Source organism: Epargyreus clarus, unplaced genomic scaffold, assembly GCF_041222505.1.
Source record: "Epargyreus clarus isolate Ecla_fem2 unplaced genomic scaffold, WU_Ecla_fem_2.2 ptg000017l, whole genome shotgun sequence".
In the NCBI taxonomy this organism is placed as follows: Eukaryota; Metazoa; Arthropoda; class Insecta; order Lepidoptera; family Hesperiidae; genus Epargyreus; species Epargyreus clarus.
The window spans coordinates 12715968-12733877 of NW_027332225.1; the positions used below are offsets into that span (position 1 = coordinate 12715968).

At 36.0% G+C, this 17910-nt stretch overlaps 1 protein-coding gene across 3 annotated transcripts; it reads right to left on the minus strand.

Moving 5' to 3' along the window:
• Window positions 1–211: 211 nt before the first annotated feature.
• On the minus strand, window positions 212–17908 carry Impbeta11 (importin beta11). Of its 3 annotated transcripts, none has more exons than XM_073082348.1 (17): window positions 17669–17908; window positions 15822–15967; window positions 15078–15298; window positions 14564–14723; window positions 13341–13587; window positions 12774–13052; window positions 12070–12260; window positions 11353–11538; window positions 10932–11031; window positions 10282–10490; window positions 9391–9588; window positions 7881–8073; window positions 7211–7463; window positions 6442–6668; window positions 5994–6123; window positions 5243–5417; window positions 212–4692 (listed from the first exon to the last, which is right to left on the minus strand). In XM_073082348.1, the coding sequence occupies exons 2-17, from the start codon at window positions 15954–15956 to the stop codon at window positions 4588–4590; spliced, it is 3009 nt and encodes a 1002-aa protein (XP_072938449.1). In that variant the 5' UTR covers window positions 15957–15967; window positions 17669–17908; the 3' UTR covers window positions 212–4587. The 3 variants fall into 3 exon arrangements, with proteins under 3 accessions (XP_072938449.1, XP_072938446.1, XP_072938448.1); XM_073082345.1 differs by having other exon boundaries at window positions 12070–12272; XM_073082347.1 differs by having other exon boundaries at window positions 12070–12272; window positions 15822–15981.
• Between the last annotated feature and the right edge of the window lie 2 nt (window positions 17909–17910).

Genomic DNA, 17910 nt, shown 5'->3' on the forward strand with positions numbered 1-17910 from the left:
ACCAGAACAACGCAGCACTTAACACTACTGTTATTAAGTAGAAATTAGTGAGGCGGTAGTGCTGCCGGAGTTGAACCACAAGGGGATCTACCACCTTCCACCCGTGCCCAAGAATTGTTGTGTTGGTATGTAATATAACATATGCTCGAAAAGTCACAATCCACAATCGGGTGAAATACTAGAATTACCAAATGTACAAAAAAAACAACCATTTACATTGTATAACAGTTTATTTCATCTATAGTTGGTTTAAGATCTTACATTACAAATGTCTTTGCGTCGTCATCGTTCTGTAGATACTATACATATCTAGGTAATTTATACATCTAGATACAATCTATACCTAAGTTTATAATAACTTTTCAGATAAGATTTTTTAAGTTGCAAGTTAAGTATATTTAGGTCGAACCCACATAAAGGAACTCTGAATATAGTCCATTTTAAATATCAAAGTGCGTAACATAAAAATGTATTTTTAATTACTTTTCACATTCATAGATACTTTTTATACCCCATATATTTTTAACTGAACTGTACCCTTACCATGAGTTTTCGAAACATCCCACAACTTTACGTTACGTTTACTCAATCCATTATTGTTCCGTTTGCTTCAGTACACTGAGTAAACGTAACAATGAGTAAGTGCTCAAGTCTTTTTGTGTCTCACATGTTCGCAAAAAAGACAGACAAAACATAAAGCGCCATTTATTCAAGTTAAACATTTAATGTTACGTTACTGACACTATAGTTCTGATACAATCCGCTAGGGGCGCTTATTGGAAATTGTATGGGCAAATACGTAAACAAATACCAAAACAGTAATATTTCCCAAAAGGTAAAATCTCACGGTAAGAGTACTGTTAACAGGATTATTCTTCTTTCTGTGTGTTTATTACCTCCATACCAGCCTTATACTTTACATGAACCCTCCTCCTCCCCATTCCCCCCTACATTCTATACAAAAGAAGTTTGAAATGTACATTCCTTATCACTGATGGGCGACAATCCCTAAAAGTTTCGTCTAAAAGCTTTCTCATCCTAGAATATGTTAAATCTGTATTTATTACTACAGATTTTAAACTTTTCTGTTTTAGCTCCAAAACCATCGAAAATGATCTAAGAAAACAGCAAAACAATTAAAAAAATGTTTAAACGAATGACAGGCAATTTAATTTTAATAATGTTTATTTTTAAAGTGTTTTATTACATATTTTAAGGCAGTCGTTTTTTATAATTTTCATATTTGCTTGTAACGGGTATAAAATAAAAGAATTAGATTTCAAACAATTCACGTCTATTTGCAAATAAGTATTGCTCAAAACAGGTCACACGATTTATTTACACGGTTTTTGTACCAAATTATTAAGACTCTTTTAACTCATTGGTAAAAACATAAATTGCTACAAACCTTTTTCTCAAAATTTGTGTAATATTTAACAGTATGTAATAAACGTCCATAGAGCCAATGACCGTAAAGTTATATTCAATCAATATTAATTTTTAGAAAATTATTATCTTATTTGGTTTTGCTACGTGGGAACGTATTAATATTGTCGTAAAATGTATGTTCTTATTTTGTTTAAACTCTTTTCACTCCTGAAATTAAGTGTTATTTTTATTTAATTAAAATATTGAAACTAGACTCCACCAAATCCTAAACATAGAATGTTCCGACAACGAAAAATATTATTTATAAACAATACTTCGTTTGTCATCCATACGATCTTACAATTTCTTTGTAAGATTTTTCATACACTTTTTATTTAATTTTCATAAAAGAAAAAAAACGTTTACAGTTAAAACTTGACAAATAAAATTATACAATAGGGCAGTTTTAATACAATGCAAGTGAAAAGAATAATTATACCTTAACAGCGAAGAAAGTTAGTAACTATACATGAGAGATTATACATTATACATAAGAATTATATGCTAGAGTTAGTCATGTGCTTTATACTTCCTATATGTATAAGTCGGCCGCTGTGTCTGTCATTATAACGGAATAATAAAAAAATAAAACATCCTTAATGCATAATACGAATGTAAAATAAAGAAAGCTTTATTGTATAAAATAATTCCAAATATACATAAGACTTATGTATTAAATACAGCGTATACATGCATGCATCTATGCACCAGATTTTATGTCCGGACCTATGAATAGTACAACTATATATTTTTCTAATCTTCAATTAGCCCCAACCTGAGGTTATCTATATAATACGTACGGATCTATAGTTTCGTACAAAGTTTCGAGCGCATATGAAGTATGAATGACTATTTTATAATACAGAATAGAAAGGCTTAAAATTTGAAACCTAAACCCTATCCTACTTCGTATAAAACTATTAAAAGGCTGTGAACTATCAAACGTTTCCGAAGCTTAGTTATCAGACATAAAATTCCCTTGTTTTACCTATTGCTATTCCGAATAGAATACAAAACAGACATTATTATTTCCACACATGCGTTTTTTTTTCTGACATCTGATTAAGAATTGATATTAGACGGGAACTTTTGCTAATACACGTAATAATGATAATAAAATATACTACTAGCGGCGTCGTCAAGGTCCAATTCCAAAGTCCTACCACCCTTAACTATGTAAACAGAAGGACAAACCATATATTAAATTACATATTATTACTATTATTTATATATTCGCATCTATTTATATTTTCAGTACCTCATAGACATATTTGTATATTAATTCATATCACGTAGCTTTCAACTGTAAAATCATAATTTATAATGACAAACACAAAAAGCCTCTCCTATTTTAAAGCTATATTATAGGAAAATGTAAATATATCACATATGTATCCACATACAGTAAGTAATTTATTGTGTTACTCCATTCATTTGTACTCGAGTACCCTGTGTAGAATAACTTTGAATAGTGATTCAGATTTCATATCAAAAAAGAGCTTATAAAAAGACATGATATGGAGCTCAATCTGGTCGGTCATGCAAAGGGTCCAGGATTCGAACCCTGTCAGGTTAAGGTCTAAGTATTTATATAATTCATCTTTTATGGTATAAAAAATATATAACTTTGTACAGAACTAACTGACGACAGCTCTTACGTTTTACATACATATTTTAGTTACAAGTTTTAAAGAGTTAATGGTTAAGCAGAAATAAAAAGTCACACACAGAATACTCGAGGTACAAATGAATGAAACTATCTATAAGGCACACGCACACACACATACTCAAATCCCCGTAAACTTATATCGTGCCGATTAGGGCAGAATACTGAGAGAGCATTGCTCCTAAAGTTCAATCTCTTACCCAAATTAAAGTTCTTTATTATTCGCCGACAAAAATTAGAAGGTTATCAAGCAATCCTATCGGTGGATTAATCACACATCCATAGATTAGCTAATACACACGATAATAGTACACACATTTGACCATCTGGGTGTACAATGCCTCATAGATGTCTATAATAACCATATTATTCTGAATAGATGAAATGTTAACAATGATCGAATCTTAGCTATTCAAAATCACAACGTAAGTCGAATTCTAAGCTTTAACATACGCTTAAAAACAAATTTTATTTGACACAAAATAATACACAATGTACAAATACAGTCATAACATTTCAATACCCATAATAAGTTGGCTCACGTTTTCTGAAGATGGAGCCACGTTAGCTTCTACTAATCTCTAATCTATGCAAATGTTGTCTATCAAATATCGATGTTTGACAACTTTCAGTATCACCCGTTATTACTTTTCTATCTTTTACCAACTGCCAAAGAAGGGTTATTAATGTTTATCTTACCAATGATCGACATTTGACATATACTAGACATTGGATGGATTTTCGCCCAGTAGATATTAATATTCTTCGATCAATTAATAACCTATCTCCCGGCAAAAAACACGAATCTAACAGGCGCTCCGCGAATAACCTAGCTCTGACAAATCTAAGAAAACGCATTCTACTAAACTTGAAATAGCACACAGACTTTGTGTGATATACCAAAAGAAAAATTGACACAAATACCGGTGCTTCCATCTTCAGAAAACATACATAAATATAGTATTAAGGGCATGTATTTCAATCATAGATATGCCCTGGAGCTGAATATTTGTCGAATATTTTGAAAACTTGAACAAAATAACAAGATTAGTATTGTGCCTTTTAATTTTTGTAGGTACCACCGCCACACCTACTTCTGACTTGTAACAGAAGTGCTAAGTGCTACTTTATTTCGCCTTAAAGGTAAGTGAGACATATTTATTCGAGACTTTCTAACTTAGAACTAGACGCATCTAGAACTGGGAGAACTCAGCTAGAACTCTAATGTTATCTAGGGTTAATTATAGATGTCCATGGGCAGCAGTAGCCGCTATCTTGCGATTTACATATTATAATTATATGTAAATCGCAAGATAGCTAATATATTCAATTTACAGCTAACTAATCAATGGATGTACTTTTGAATAGACATATAAATTGATTTATAAATTGAATATTTTTGCATCCGGAGTCTAGTCGATTTACTTCGTTTATACACAGTCAGGGCATATCTACGACTATAATTTAAAATCTATATTGAAGGGCATTTAGATCTACAATGGTATGTATTCTCGAATCTGTTTTAGCGTCTCCTTGTCGGTAGATTGTATGAGTCGCTCGAACGTCTCCGCGCCCACCTGGCTCTTTAGAGTCTCCAACTGTAAATCATTATAAGAAATTAAATTATCAAGGTGTTAGTCCGCCAGTGTACAAAGGTGTGTCAAGTCTGCCGATTCGCACTTGGATGGGTTTCGACTTGAACCCCAGTGCACAGTAGTGGGGTGCGTAGTCGCACTGTGAGAGGGGAGTTGGCACAATACACCGTGGCGTGAGTACTATAAAGTCTACCAGTCCGCACTTGAGTAGCCTAAACCCCTCTAACTGTGAGAAGGGACTCGATGAGGCAGCACGCGCAGCGGACAGTAGTGGTGGCATGCGGTATCACTACGAGAGGTGTAGCGTGGCCAGCCTGCACCACGCACAGCGGTGATGGCGTGCGGTCTCATTCTGCGAGGAGAGACGCTGCCAGCTGTGCGCTGTACCGCGTGCGCAGTACCGCGTGCATTGTACCACGTGCGCTGTACTGCGTGCACTGTACCGCGTGCGCTGTACCGCGTGGCTCCACCGCAGCCCTCTAGAGAGGCCGCTGCGTGGGGTCCCGGCGTCGAGGCCATTAGTGCACACGGCGGGGTGCAGGGGACACAGTACCTGGTGGTGCGTGGCGGCGCGCAGGTCGAGGCGGTGCGCGGGGTGCGCGGCGGCGAGGCGCTCGCGGCGCGCCAGGTGCGGCGTGCGCGGCGCGGCGCCGGCGCCCCACCGCGTGGCGCCGCCGCAGCCCTCCAGCGGGGACGCCGCGCGGGACCCCGGCGCCGCTACCAGCCCGCTGCACACACACACACGCGATATTATATACAGTGTGTTTGCTCGTTGGTGTCGAAGCGTTTCATAGCGTAAAGTATGGTTAATTTTATCGACAAATTACTGATTATTTTTCATTTTTCGTCGACCACAGAATTTCAATTGGACGGTGACCCGTAAGGAATGTAAGTGTACCAATATTCTACACGCACACGTATTAAGGGCGTTTTTCCTAATGCACGTGTTTACGTCTGCAAGCGCGTCTGACATGAGTTCGTACTAATTAGTGTCCTATCGTTTCATATGCACACACAAACACATCATGAAGAAACAAGTGCAAGTTAATCCGTGTGTGCGAAGGAGGTAAAATAGGAATAATAAATGTCAAAGAAAAGAAATAACCCATTTATATAGAAAATATATTTTTTTCAGACATTCATCTATTAGACCTTGACCAACCAATTCTTTCAATATGAGACAATCGACAAAACCAATAGAACGTCTTTCTAATTGTTTTTCAATGTTTTATTATATTTCACTTAAAGTTTAATCAATGGCTCTAAAAAGCAAATATATTAAATAATCATTACAATTGACTCACTCAACATAAGTGTCCTTATATTCAATATTTCTAACATCGTTGAGGACTTCAGTCAAGTTGAGGAGGATGGCGGGGAACCGTTGCAGCACCATTTGATTCTTCGTTGTTAGTAACGCAACAAGACCTAGACCTAAGAGAAAAACATTAAAACATACTTTCGTCATTCTTGATAAAAAAATAGCATATATTAACATATACATACTACTAACTAAAATATTCCAATGTGATAAACGCGTTAGAACGAACCAGTTTAACCTATTATTCGATAATTCCAACTGAAACAACAAGGCACGAAACATAACGTAACGTTAGGCAACGTATCGTATGCCATCTTCATTTGCTATATTTACTAGCCAACTACATGGTGTCGGTTTTATTCTGTCAGTAACATTACTCAACATTTTTCCCAAGCGCGTCAAAAGAGCTATAACTTAAAACATCCACTTACCAATAAGTTTCCACCTCGTAACTCTCGTGGCCAAGTTCATTTTCTCTGTCCAAACGTGCAACAGCCTATTCAGTACTTTCGCTGGGTCGGAGTCGTATTCTGTGAGTCCGTTCGCCGCTTCTTCCACAGCGTTGTAGAAAAGGTCCGTCGATAGTAAAATGACTCGGGACAGCAAACACAACTGAACCGAAAGCACTGCTGGTAGGTCATCGCCTTCTAGAAGACAGCTAAAGAAAGTTTCTAATGTTAATTACACGCTTTTTACATTGACAGTCCCACAATAGGATTCCCTTTGTCGTGGGTACAATGGAAAGACCGGTATAACGACCACTCAGCCACGTGGATCATTAAATTATTCTTCATATTTCTTTTAAAAAAATGTTGTTTGATATAAAAATGATAACTAAATATGATATGTAAACGCCACACAACTCTAGGAAATTATCTGTACGACGGGGGTGCGGTGTTGCGAAGGGAATGCGAGTGCGCCAGCGCCTACCGTCATCATTGGCTCGGCGGCGAGTCAGTCCACCGAAAGAATCCGATGAGGTTCGAAGACTAAATCATACATACTTGTGTATTATTTTAAACTTGCTCACTTTGTAGTAGATTTGTATTAAAGTAAATTAAAATTCTAATAAAGTTGCTTTTAGCATATCTGAAAGATCTAGTATACCCCCACAGGTTTAGTAAAAGCTAAAATAAGTCAAGAAAATTAAATGTATTACAAGGATTAAGTTACCTAATTTGTAACACAATTGATACTCACTGTATGACCCTGATCAGTATTGGCCAAATAACCTTAACGCCCAAGTAAGTATTCCTTTCTGGAAACGTGACAGATATGCAGATCTCCGCCATCTTCAGCACAGTGATCACGCCTTCTGTCCTCATATCCGCTAGCATATCTTCTAGAAGGCCCATGCACTTCCCGCCAGCGCCCAGGAAGAACTCCTCAGGACAGAGCAGGGCGTATGCTTGCATTATATACACTACTATTCGGAGATGCTCTGTAGATTGTTCTGAAATTAATGATCGTTTTGTCATTAATTAAACAGTAACTGATAAGTATTAAAAATGTGACGAGAAAATACAATATGCATTTTTCGCACAAACCAAAAAGATATCGAATTTCGACAATGTCTACTTTGTACATAGATTACAATTTCAGATCTGTTAAAATATTCTCCACATACAGACCATTATTATTAGAACCATACAGTATTTAACTGTTACAGGACTAATATTGTTCAATCTTCGGCCAACTCTTCCGAGAGGCACAACTGCAAGTAAATCGGAACAGGAACTTCCGAAAATTTCCAACGACATTCAATTTCATGCTTACTGCATGTACTATAGTAGAAACTTGGAGATGATAATAATGTAAACAAATTCAATCCCTATTTCTGAACATATATTCCCAAACCAAACAAACATACCCAAAATCGGATACAAATTGTCAGCGAGCTGCAACATGGGCGGGTCCACTGCGTGCGACGTCTCCAGGATGGCGAGCCACAGCTCCAGAGCGTCCTCCAGTAGGTACACGTGAGCGGGCTCCGATAGCTTCGTGGACTCGTTCACCACGCCCAGAATGAACGGACGAACATTCGCCGTGCACTCGCCGAGCGCCTGGAAACATTATTTGTTATTACTATATTGCAAAGTCAATCATCTTTTACTGTATATCTGTAAAGGATATCACTATCTACGCTAGTGACATTCCGTTTTTATTATTTATACAGTTATCATATAATCTATGGAACTATTAGCTGTAAGTGTGACGTGAGTGACACCGACGATAAATTTTAGAAGACAAAAGAAAAACGTGGAAAATATTCTCCTGCTTAATGTAAAAAAAGAAGTATAATATTATTTAAACAAGAAGTAAAGGCTTTAAATGTTGTTTTTGTTATTTCAGGTAAGCTATTATATTTAAAATATGTTAATTGTAGTAAAACTTGTGTATAAAAGTGATGAATAAAAGAATGTTGTTATTTCAGAAAACGCAATTACGTCTTTATTTTACCTGAGCATATACCACTGAAAGTTGCCAAACCTATTTCAGAAATCTGAAAATATTGACATTTCCTGCCTTATACATTTACGAAATAATGATTTTTATAAAAAACAATTCTGACATATTTAATAATTATTTAATAAACAAAAGACATAAATCAAAATTATGTACCGTACCCTGCAAGACTGCCTTGCTAAGAAAAAGTGTGTTTAGCCTGGCTCCTAAAATTTACAATAAAGTTCCTTCTGAGCTCCGAAATATAAATGATATTACTAAATTTAAAAAATAATTTAAGAAATTTCTAATTGACAAATGTTATTACTCTATAAATGAATTTTTAACTGACATAAATATTTAATTCGGTCTTGCATTGGAGAATATTATTGTTATTATTATTATTTTGTTATTAGACTTAAATAAATGAATAATTATGTAGCATTTAATCTTAGGTTATGACGATAAATATTTGTATGCCCATAAGGGTTGAATGTAGAGCACCTTTTTGTAATACTTTAAAAAACCTGTATACCTATATTCACAAATAAAGATATTATTATTATTATTATTATTACCATTATATCTTTAATAAAGTGAACATCATAATACTGAAGTAAAATAAAACAGATAATTTTATACATCTGTTTACATCGTTAGGCACTATTTAATTAATCAATGAAGAACTCATGGTGAATTGATGAAGTCAAGGATCCAACTGTCTCCTGTCCCCGATGATGTATTCTGCCGTTTTAGGATGGCCACTAAGTGGTCCTCCTGATGCTGGTAGGGATTCTAGTCCAGGACCGCTCAAGAGAACGGGCGCCGTCAGGAGGTTGAGCGTGGGGGGGAACAGGTGAAAGTTTGGGTAGGTCGTTTCCGACCTTCGTAAACGAATGTTCGCCTCACTTGCGGGTGGTATATGTGGTCGGTACCTTGACGAGGTGCACGAGCGCGGCGAGCGCGGCGGCGCGCAGCATGTGGTGGTGGTGCGCGCGCGCCCACAGCGCGGGCAGGTGCGCGAACAGCGCCGCCGCGCCGCCCGCCCGCGCCACCGCGCCCTCCATGCGCTCCGTCACCGACGAGATCACGTGCAGCACGTGGATCTTCGTGTCGCACTCCTCGGACTCCACCTGACATATGACACGATATGATATGATATGACCATAGATTAGTAAAGATTACTCACTCCTAACAAAAAAATGTAACCAGTTTTAACAATTTAAATTGTCACTGTCATCTATTTTCGTGTTTGAAAAATATTAAAAAAAAAATAGTTTTTAGATCATTTATGAATGAAACGATATTTCTCCGCACTTTTTCTTCGATTTCGTTCTGAGTTCTCGTTCCGAGTAAATTAAACCATGACAGCCATTAAATGCCTGACAGAATTGTTTAAACCATTTCATGGCTTCCTTTAATTACAAGGCGGTGAGATATCTATAATTATCTATGGATAAGAGTATAACGTATCGATATCGATTTCCTTCAACGTTTATTCGCACATTCATAAAGAAAACTGTTTGTCTTTTGTGTTCCTGGTAGTGTAAAGAGACACTTTCAATTAATTTAAGATGTTATAACCTTTATAAATTTAGCAATATCGACTGACATTTCCCGATGGTTTTACACAAAATATTTAATTACAAATAAAAATTAAACGTCACGCAATCGTATATAAACTATGACTATTATGGACCAAATTATTACAATGTAAATGAAACGTTAAGCAATAGTATATAAACTATGACTTTTATGGACCAAATCTATACAAGTTTAGAAAATCCCTTAACATATAAAAACCGACTACATTTATTCCAACTCACCAACAGTTCGCATAACGCCGAGAGCGCGTGCGGCACGTACGGCGCGAACTGCTCGACGTCGAACTCGAAGTCGTCGATGGTGCTGCGCAGCGCCTCCGCCGCGGCGAGCTTCACCGCGGGGTCCTCGTCCGCGCTCGTGAGCGGCTGCAGCAGCGCCTCGTACATCGCCGGCCGCAGCGACTGGGACGCGCGCACGCCGCTCCATTGACCTATATTCAACGACTTTTTTTGTAACGAATATGTATACAGTTAATAGTCAAACTGTGTATTTTGTACTACCTATAATGGTATTGTGGTAGAATCCACGCCATATTGCTAGTCCGCTCCGAATATAGATATTAGCGGGACGAAGACAGCGCAGGACACAGGTGCATTTATTGTGTCCGACCGCATTGGCTCTCTGGTGTAGTCAGAGAGCCAATGCGGTCCGCGCAACAACTTCAGAACGGACTCGAAGTTTGGCGCGGACTATAACAGATACCATTAAGACATTTTGTACAAAAAAAAAGTACAAACTACTCTATTATTTTAGGTAGTCTTTTTTTTCTTAAATACTTTTTTACATATCCTTTTTACCACTTTTACTTTTTTTAAATATCCCTTATTTTTAACTTTTGTATTTTAATAGAGAATTTAAGAGATCTTCTTACCAATGAGCTGACAAACTCGTCTTCGAATGATTCTATAGTTGTTATCTTTGATTTTCAACTCTTGACTTAAAACATTCGTAAACCATTCATCGAAATCCACCTATGGAAAAAAAGAACCACAGCTCAGTCGTTTTTATTCTTTATAACTTAATTATTTCATTTATATAATTGTACTTGTTATAAGCGGAATATCAGAAATCTTAAATAACTTGGATTAATGAACAACTGTAAAGTGTTGTATAATGTATCTTGTTTTTAAGATGGTTGCCAACCCACCATACACGTATAGGAAAAATCTTAAATAAAATTATGTTATTAATATTTATTTCTCATATCACAGACAAACATTGATTGATTTCACTTTTGTTTTATATTGATATATTACAAGTGTATTTTTACATGTGTACAGTAAAAACCTTACATCATCATACAGATCGAACGCAGCCAACCCGACGGCGTTGTAAATGGCATCCTTCTTGAGTATGGCCTGCAAGTCGTCGGGGCGCGCCGGCCCGTCCTGCAGCGACGCCAGCAGCCGCACTAGCTCCGGCGCCAGCACCGAGCGGTACTCGTGGAACAGCTCCATGAACACCGCTTCTGTGCAGGGCTGGTGGGAGACGGTAAGTCAGTGGCGGACTAAGCCGTCGGATGCCCGGGGCGGTAAGTTAAGAGGCCTCCAAACGTGTAAAAAGTTTATTTGATTTTACAAATGACAAACGTGTCATAGAATAATTCGCCTGTGATTCGGTGACCTTTTTTTGTGTGATACACATTTCGTAGATAGTTTGGTTCTGACGACCTTTTTTTACCAACTGTGTTTGGAGGCTCCCCAGCATCGGAGGCCCGGGGCGGACCGCCCCTTCCATCCCCCTTAAGCCGCTAGAGGTAATAGTGATCACAAAGTAAGCTTAAGGCCCAATCTGTAAGTACCGCGACAATAATATATTACATTTTAATAATAAATCAATAACGTTTGATCAAGATATTACTTTCCTTATTATTTAATTATTTTGCATGTTACAAAGCAAGTGTCCTTGATTTAAAAAAATCTTACTTAGAATTTTTATTGTATTACACTTTATTTCTCCTTCAACTCTTTCTTTCTGACTTGCTATAAATCTAATCAATAGTAACTTACCCGTAGGCTGTACTTCCAGGACTCGCCCGCTTCATCGGTAGCAAAGCTCTCAGGCTCAGCGTCCCACAGCGCGAGGTCGTCCGCGCTGAGCAGGAAGTAGTGCGTGACGAGGTGCCGACACATGTGCCACACCGTGTCGTGTCGGAGCACTTCCGACTTCGCCTGGTGTGCCAATTGAGCCACCGCCGGGGCTGGGGAAGATACTATCCACGATATAAGCAGTTACTGTCATATATGGAACACTTATACAAATAAATATCAAGTTTGCAATCAAATGTCTGACCCACGCCCGTTAGTAATATAATCAATCTTAACCAATAGTTGCCTATCAAAGTTCAATTTTCGACAATTATTGCCTATCACTGTATCATAGTATCTTTGTATGCACTTGACCACCAATTGACAATTTGATAAATTACCTTTGATCAAATTACCTTTTGTAAATTAATCAATTGCAACCTATATTTATCAAATTAGGTTTATCCACTTTTGTAAAGGACAGCAATGAAAAATTACAATGTAGAAGGATTAAAAACAGAAACTATATTTAACAGGTGGTGTGGAACACGCATATAAATTTACCTAAGATGTTCAAGATCAACAAGTAAATTATTCTACTAAAGGCCTTTTTTGGTAAAAAAAAAATAACTTTTTTTTCATTAGTATTAAAAACATATAAATAAAACAAAGACTGACATACTCACACATGTCTTTTATTGGGTCCGTTTTTGGCAATTTATACTCCATACACTGAAGAATACCCTTCACTATATTCAAGCATTGTATGGTAAACCTCTCATATATAAGAGACATTCCCTGTTCTGTAAAACAGTAGTAGAGCGCGAACTCTAGAGAGGGCTTTATGAGAGGCACGTAAGAGTTTGGATGGAAACAGAGGACTCCTAAAGCCACCTTCGTCAGATGAATAATGAATTTCTCACAGAGTTCTAATGGGTATATGCCGCGGCCTTTTAAAAGTTTCCCTGAAAATGAGATAAATATATATAGAAAATGTCAATAAGAACTATGCCAGTTAAGGAAAAAGATAAACTTGAATTTTTAATTTTTATACAACTTTAAAATTTTATTGTTGCCCAAGGTCTGAGATTAACATTTAATATTACATATTTATTACAAATTATGACTGAAGATTGAAAGATGGATGACATTTTAAGGAAATGTGTGTCCTAAGAGCTGTTTTAAATAAAAAAAATCTCAATATAACCAGGATTACTAATGTAGTGGGAAAATGGTCATAAAATGTTACTTACTACACTCCAAACTCGTCTTTGCCCTATCAAACACTACATTCAAAAATGCGACGGCTTCATCACACTCATGTGCCTTCTTGAAGCCAAACACTGTGAGTTTCCTCAGAATCCTTAGACCAAGAAGAGCCTTTTCTAGGTTTTCAGTTATTAAATCAGTAGGAGCACCAGCTTGAATATATGACAGGAACCTATCTGTATTTTGATCCCAGTTGTTCAGAATAAATGGGTATATAGTGCTTGTCAGTTCCTGTATATAACAAAACACATATTATAATATAAGAAATATCGACGGTCCCTACGTATAAAGCGGTATGTCAAAAATTGCATTTTTTTTTATTGCATATACGGCTTTGGATTGTCCATACGGGTATGCCTATATAAGATTTTTCTTTAAATATGATGTATTTTACTAGATGTACCATTCGTATAAGAGAACAAGTATAACATTTACAGGAAATAGGTGTCGTAAATGCGGATATCTCCTACTTATCGCTTTGTACGATGTCTTAAAAAGCGCGCCACTCGGCATGAACGCGGTCATGTCTAACTTAACATCACGTCTAAAAAGCACATTTTCCGCTATAAATAATAAGTAAGAACACAAAAAAAATGTTGTTGTTTTTCTAAGCTACAAAAGTAAGATATCAATGTAAAATCTGAGTAAGATATCAATACCGTTTTCATGTTTCCTACGTATAAAGTTGTATCTCAGACTTGTCTGGCATACTTTTATTTGCCTTTTCACGTAGAAACCGTCATCTGTCAGATTTTCTGGTAATTATAAAAAAAAAATTTAAAAATACTAGTACAAAGTTTCGAAAGCTATAACAACATTATAAAAAAAATATTCTTAAAATTGTATAAAGAATTATTTCTGGAGTGGTTTGAACATTAATTACGCTCTCCTGTAAACCTGCGTTTTTGACATGTCGCTTTATACGTAGGGACCGTCGATATAGGGAAAATGGCATTCAGAAGGTTTTGAGTTCTATTACTAGCCACAACGACAAATAAACATGGAATTGTGGTCTGGGATTGCATATAGTTCTTGTATGTGTCTCAGTTCTGGTGCAAATTCTGCTATGAAAGCAATATAAATATAGCTATGGCAGAAACACATTTTAATTACCAAGAGTTCTTCCACTTGAATTCTGAAAATGTTTGTTACGCCAGCATTAAGGACTTCAAAAATTTAACATTTCATATTAACATTAGAAACTAACCTGAAATGACCGCTTGTCCCCAATGAGTCTCTTGGAAGCCAATGCTTTGACGACATGATGTAGGACTAGCAAGACCCTGTGTTGCATTATTGGGATTGGTGCGTCCAATACACTTATTAGTTGTGGAACTAGATTTGGCCAATGAGTTGGACAATCACACCTAAAAACAATAAAGTAATGTATGTAACTATAGATGTTAATAAATGTTATGAAAAACTAATTAATAACTAATTACTGATGAAATTTATAAGCAATCAGCTAACACTTGTAGCTAGACAGCTATCTTGATTTGGCATAATTATAAATAAGTCTTTTAATTCCCTTAGATATATTAAGTACTTTGTAATGTCTCTAAAGCTCATTAACATGAACGCAATGTCTCTTACAAAGTGTGAACTTGAATGTTTAACAACATTGACAAATAAGCAGCTCAATTTATATAGCAATCTTTACAATCAGCACAGCTTAGGACTTAAAGTTTAATAATTATGATGTCTACAACAGTACAACTTACCTAGCTATCTTGGAAATTAGCACAGCTTGCTGTGTAGCAATCTGTGCTACTGGCTCACTCAAGATTGTTGGTGACATGAGTCCCTCCCGGAGCTTGTGTTTCTCTTCATCTGTGATCGCGTTGGGTGCGTTCCGGCGCCAATAGCGGTCGACGCCGTTCTTGAAACACATCACCGCTAGCCATCGCACATTTACGTCTAAAGTGTGCGTCGAAAGTACTTGCTGAAAAAAAGCACTCTTTATTCAATTTCTAGTCTGATATAGTTATTTACACTAAAACAAAACTGAAAGTCTAGTCTTACAGTGATTGGACCATGGAATTCGTAGTTAGACTTTGATAGCTATATCTACCTAATAAAACAATATTATATAATTGTGTGCCGGTTTAATGGGTATGGTATGGGGGATACATATATAAGCCTTCTACCTTAGACCTTAGGGGTAGCAATGGAGTATCTCAGGGAGAATTCTGGTCCTACCTGAATTACCATGTGTAGCGATTGGTATTTATCATAAGTTAGACTGCATACTCATTTATTGCTTCGCCAAAAAAATATATATTATAGAAAATTTTGACATTCACATGTGGCATCAATGCCACACCTATTCTTGCCTTATCACTGTATTAAATTGTAGGTGACACAAAAAGTACTTAAAAAATTTATTACTCATTTCAGAACTAGGAATTGAGATAAAATATGAAAATCTTTTATCAAAGTAAAATACAACAAGAAATTGCAATTACCAAGAGAACAGAATAGAATCCAGGTTCTATTTCCCATTCCTGTAGCTTTTTCTCAGCTGGCTTAAGAACCTCTGGGTCCTGACTGGTGGCCCGGTTGAGAGTGTCCAAAACCAATGCATAGATGTTTGGATCCATGGCTTAATTATCTGTGAAAGAAATCCTGAGGTATTTAATTACAATGCAAATTATGCTTTTTAAAAAAATGTCCATTTCTTACTAAAACATTAATGTTATTGAGCCTATTAGAGAACTATTTAGATTTTACATATTCAGGTAAAACCAAAATAGTTCTGGCTCTCACATTTTGTTCTGATAATACCATCCATCCATCAGCCTTTTAAGGACCACTGCTGGATATACGCCTCTGATAATACAAAACATGTTCTAAAATGATAACAAATATTGTTAAAAATGCATTTTCATTGTCCAAGTTATCATTGGTGTAGCCAATCTATTTTTTTTAATTTATAAAATTATATTATATACCAACAATAATTACAATCTCATAACTCAGTTTCTTTTGTTTTTGATTGTTATTTATAAGCTTTATGTGACCAATTAACAACTGCTGTTCATGATAGGAGAACTAAGTCTAAATATTGACACTAAGATATAAATACCTCCTATTGAATTGTATAGGTTCTCCGTTACATAATAAAATTGATCAATTTAGAAATATTGTCAATATATATAGTCAGTTACGTGTAAGGGACAACCCTACACGTTAAGGCTGCATAGCGCCAACCCTACACCGTTCTCACGCTGCATCGTGTCTTCGCGGAATGGTCAACGGCTACGAGGAGTGTCCCATGTGCAGGTGGCCGTCTGCCATGGGAACAGTTCACCTCTATCGCGGAATGTGACTCTACCTATCACTTCATATATTTTTATTGTTACAAGTTGTGGTTTAAATTTAAATAAAAATTTTAATTCATTCGCGAAATAGACAGCAATTCTTTCCTCTACGCCCAGCACCCATAACTAGTCTAAAAACAGGTAACAACAACATGGTGTTGAAAATATTAATCAGTATTGTGGGTAATTAAATACGAAATTGTTATTGTGGTAAGTTTAAATTCTTAAACTTTTTGTGAGATCAAAAACCATACTAGCTGATAAATATATTAAAATGAAACTAAAAATCAAATGAAGCATAATGTATTTTTTCATTCCAAGGTGTTGGTTTCTCTTACAAGTTACATCAAAATATATGATACAAGTAATTTACAATCTGTTTAAGCTAAACTAGTTTAAATAAAAAATTGTAATTAAGAAAAATAAACTCCTGTCTTCTTGATAAAAAGATCGAGTTAATTTGTTGTATTTTTTCAAAACAAAACATGTTGACAAGCATTAATAATGGTCATGATAAAAATATAAACAATATGGTTAATATAATAAAGATTAATGGTAATTTATGCCATAAAATACGCTGTTTAATTAATATATTTATAAGATCAATATTACGAAAGAACTCTGTCGACATTAATCAGCACATCTTGCTTATAACAAGAAAACTTGCAAAGCCAAAAACATATTTGTAAAAAATCAAGAACAAATAAATAAGCACTCAAAAAGAAATGATCACCAGAGACATATATCACAGATACGACAAGTTGAAAAATAGACACCTTGACCAACCATGTTCAAACTACAAAAACCATAACAGATAGACATACATCGTCGAATTACGTGTAACCAGACGGTGCCGGCAAATAATGAAAAAAGCTGACGTAATGATAAATAATATTACCACAAACCCTCTACATATTCAAGAATCATAATATGACTATCAAAATTATCCAATGACCACAAAAATAATCAAACATAAGATTAGAAACACTTACTTTTCACAGCGATACCGTAGAGGACATATTATAACCTAAGCTATTTTCGTATGACAGTCATTACTGCCAGATTTATTTCTACGTAAGATTACCCTATGTTAAATGCAATTTCATCAGCTAAAACTACGAATCACTTCAAAGCGGATAATCATATTCTATCTAAGCAATTGCAAGGAAAAGAAATACCATTAATTTTCTTCCACAAAATAAGTGCGACAAGCGGCCAAATGTCAATGTAACGC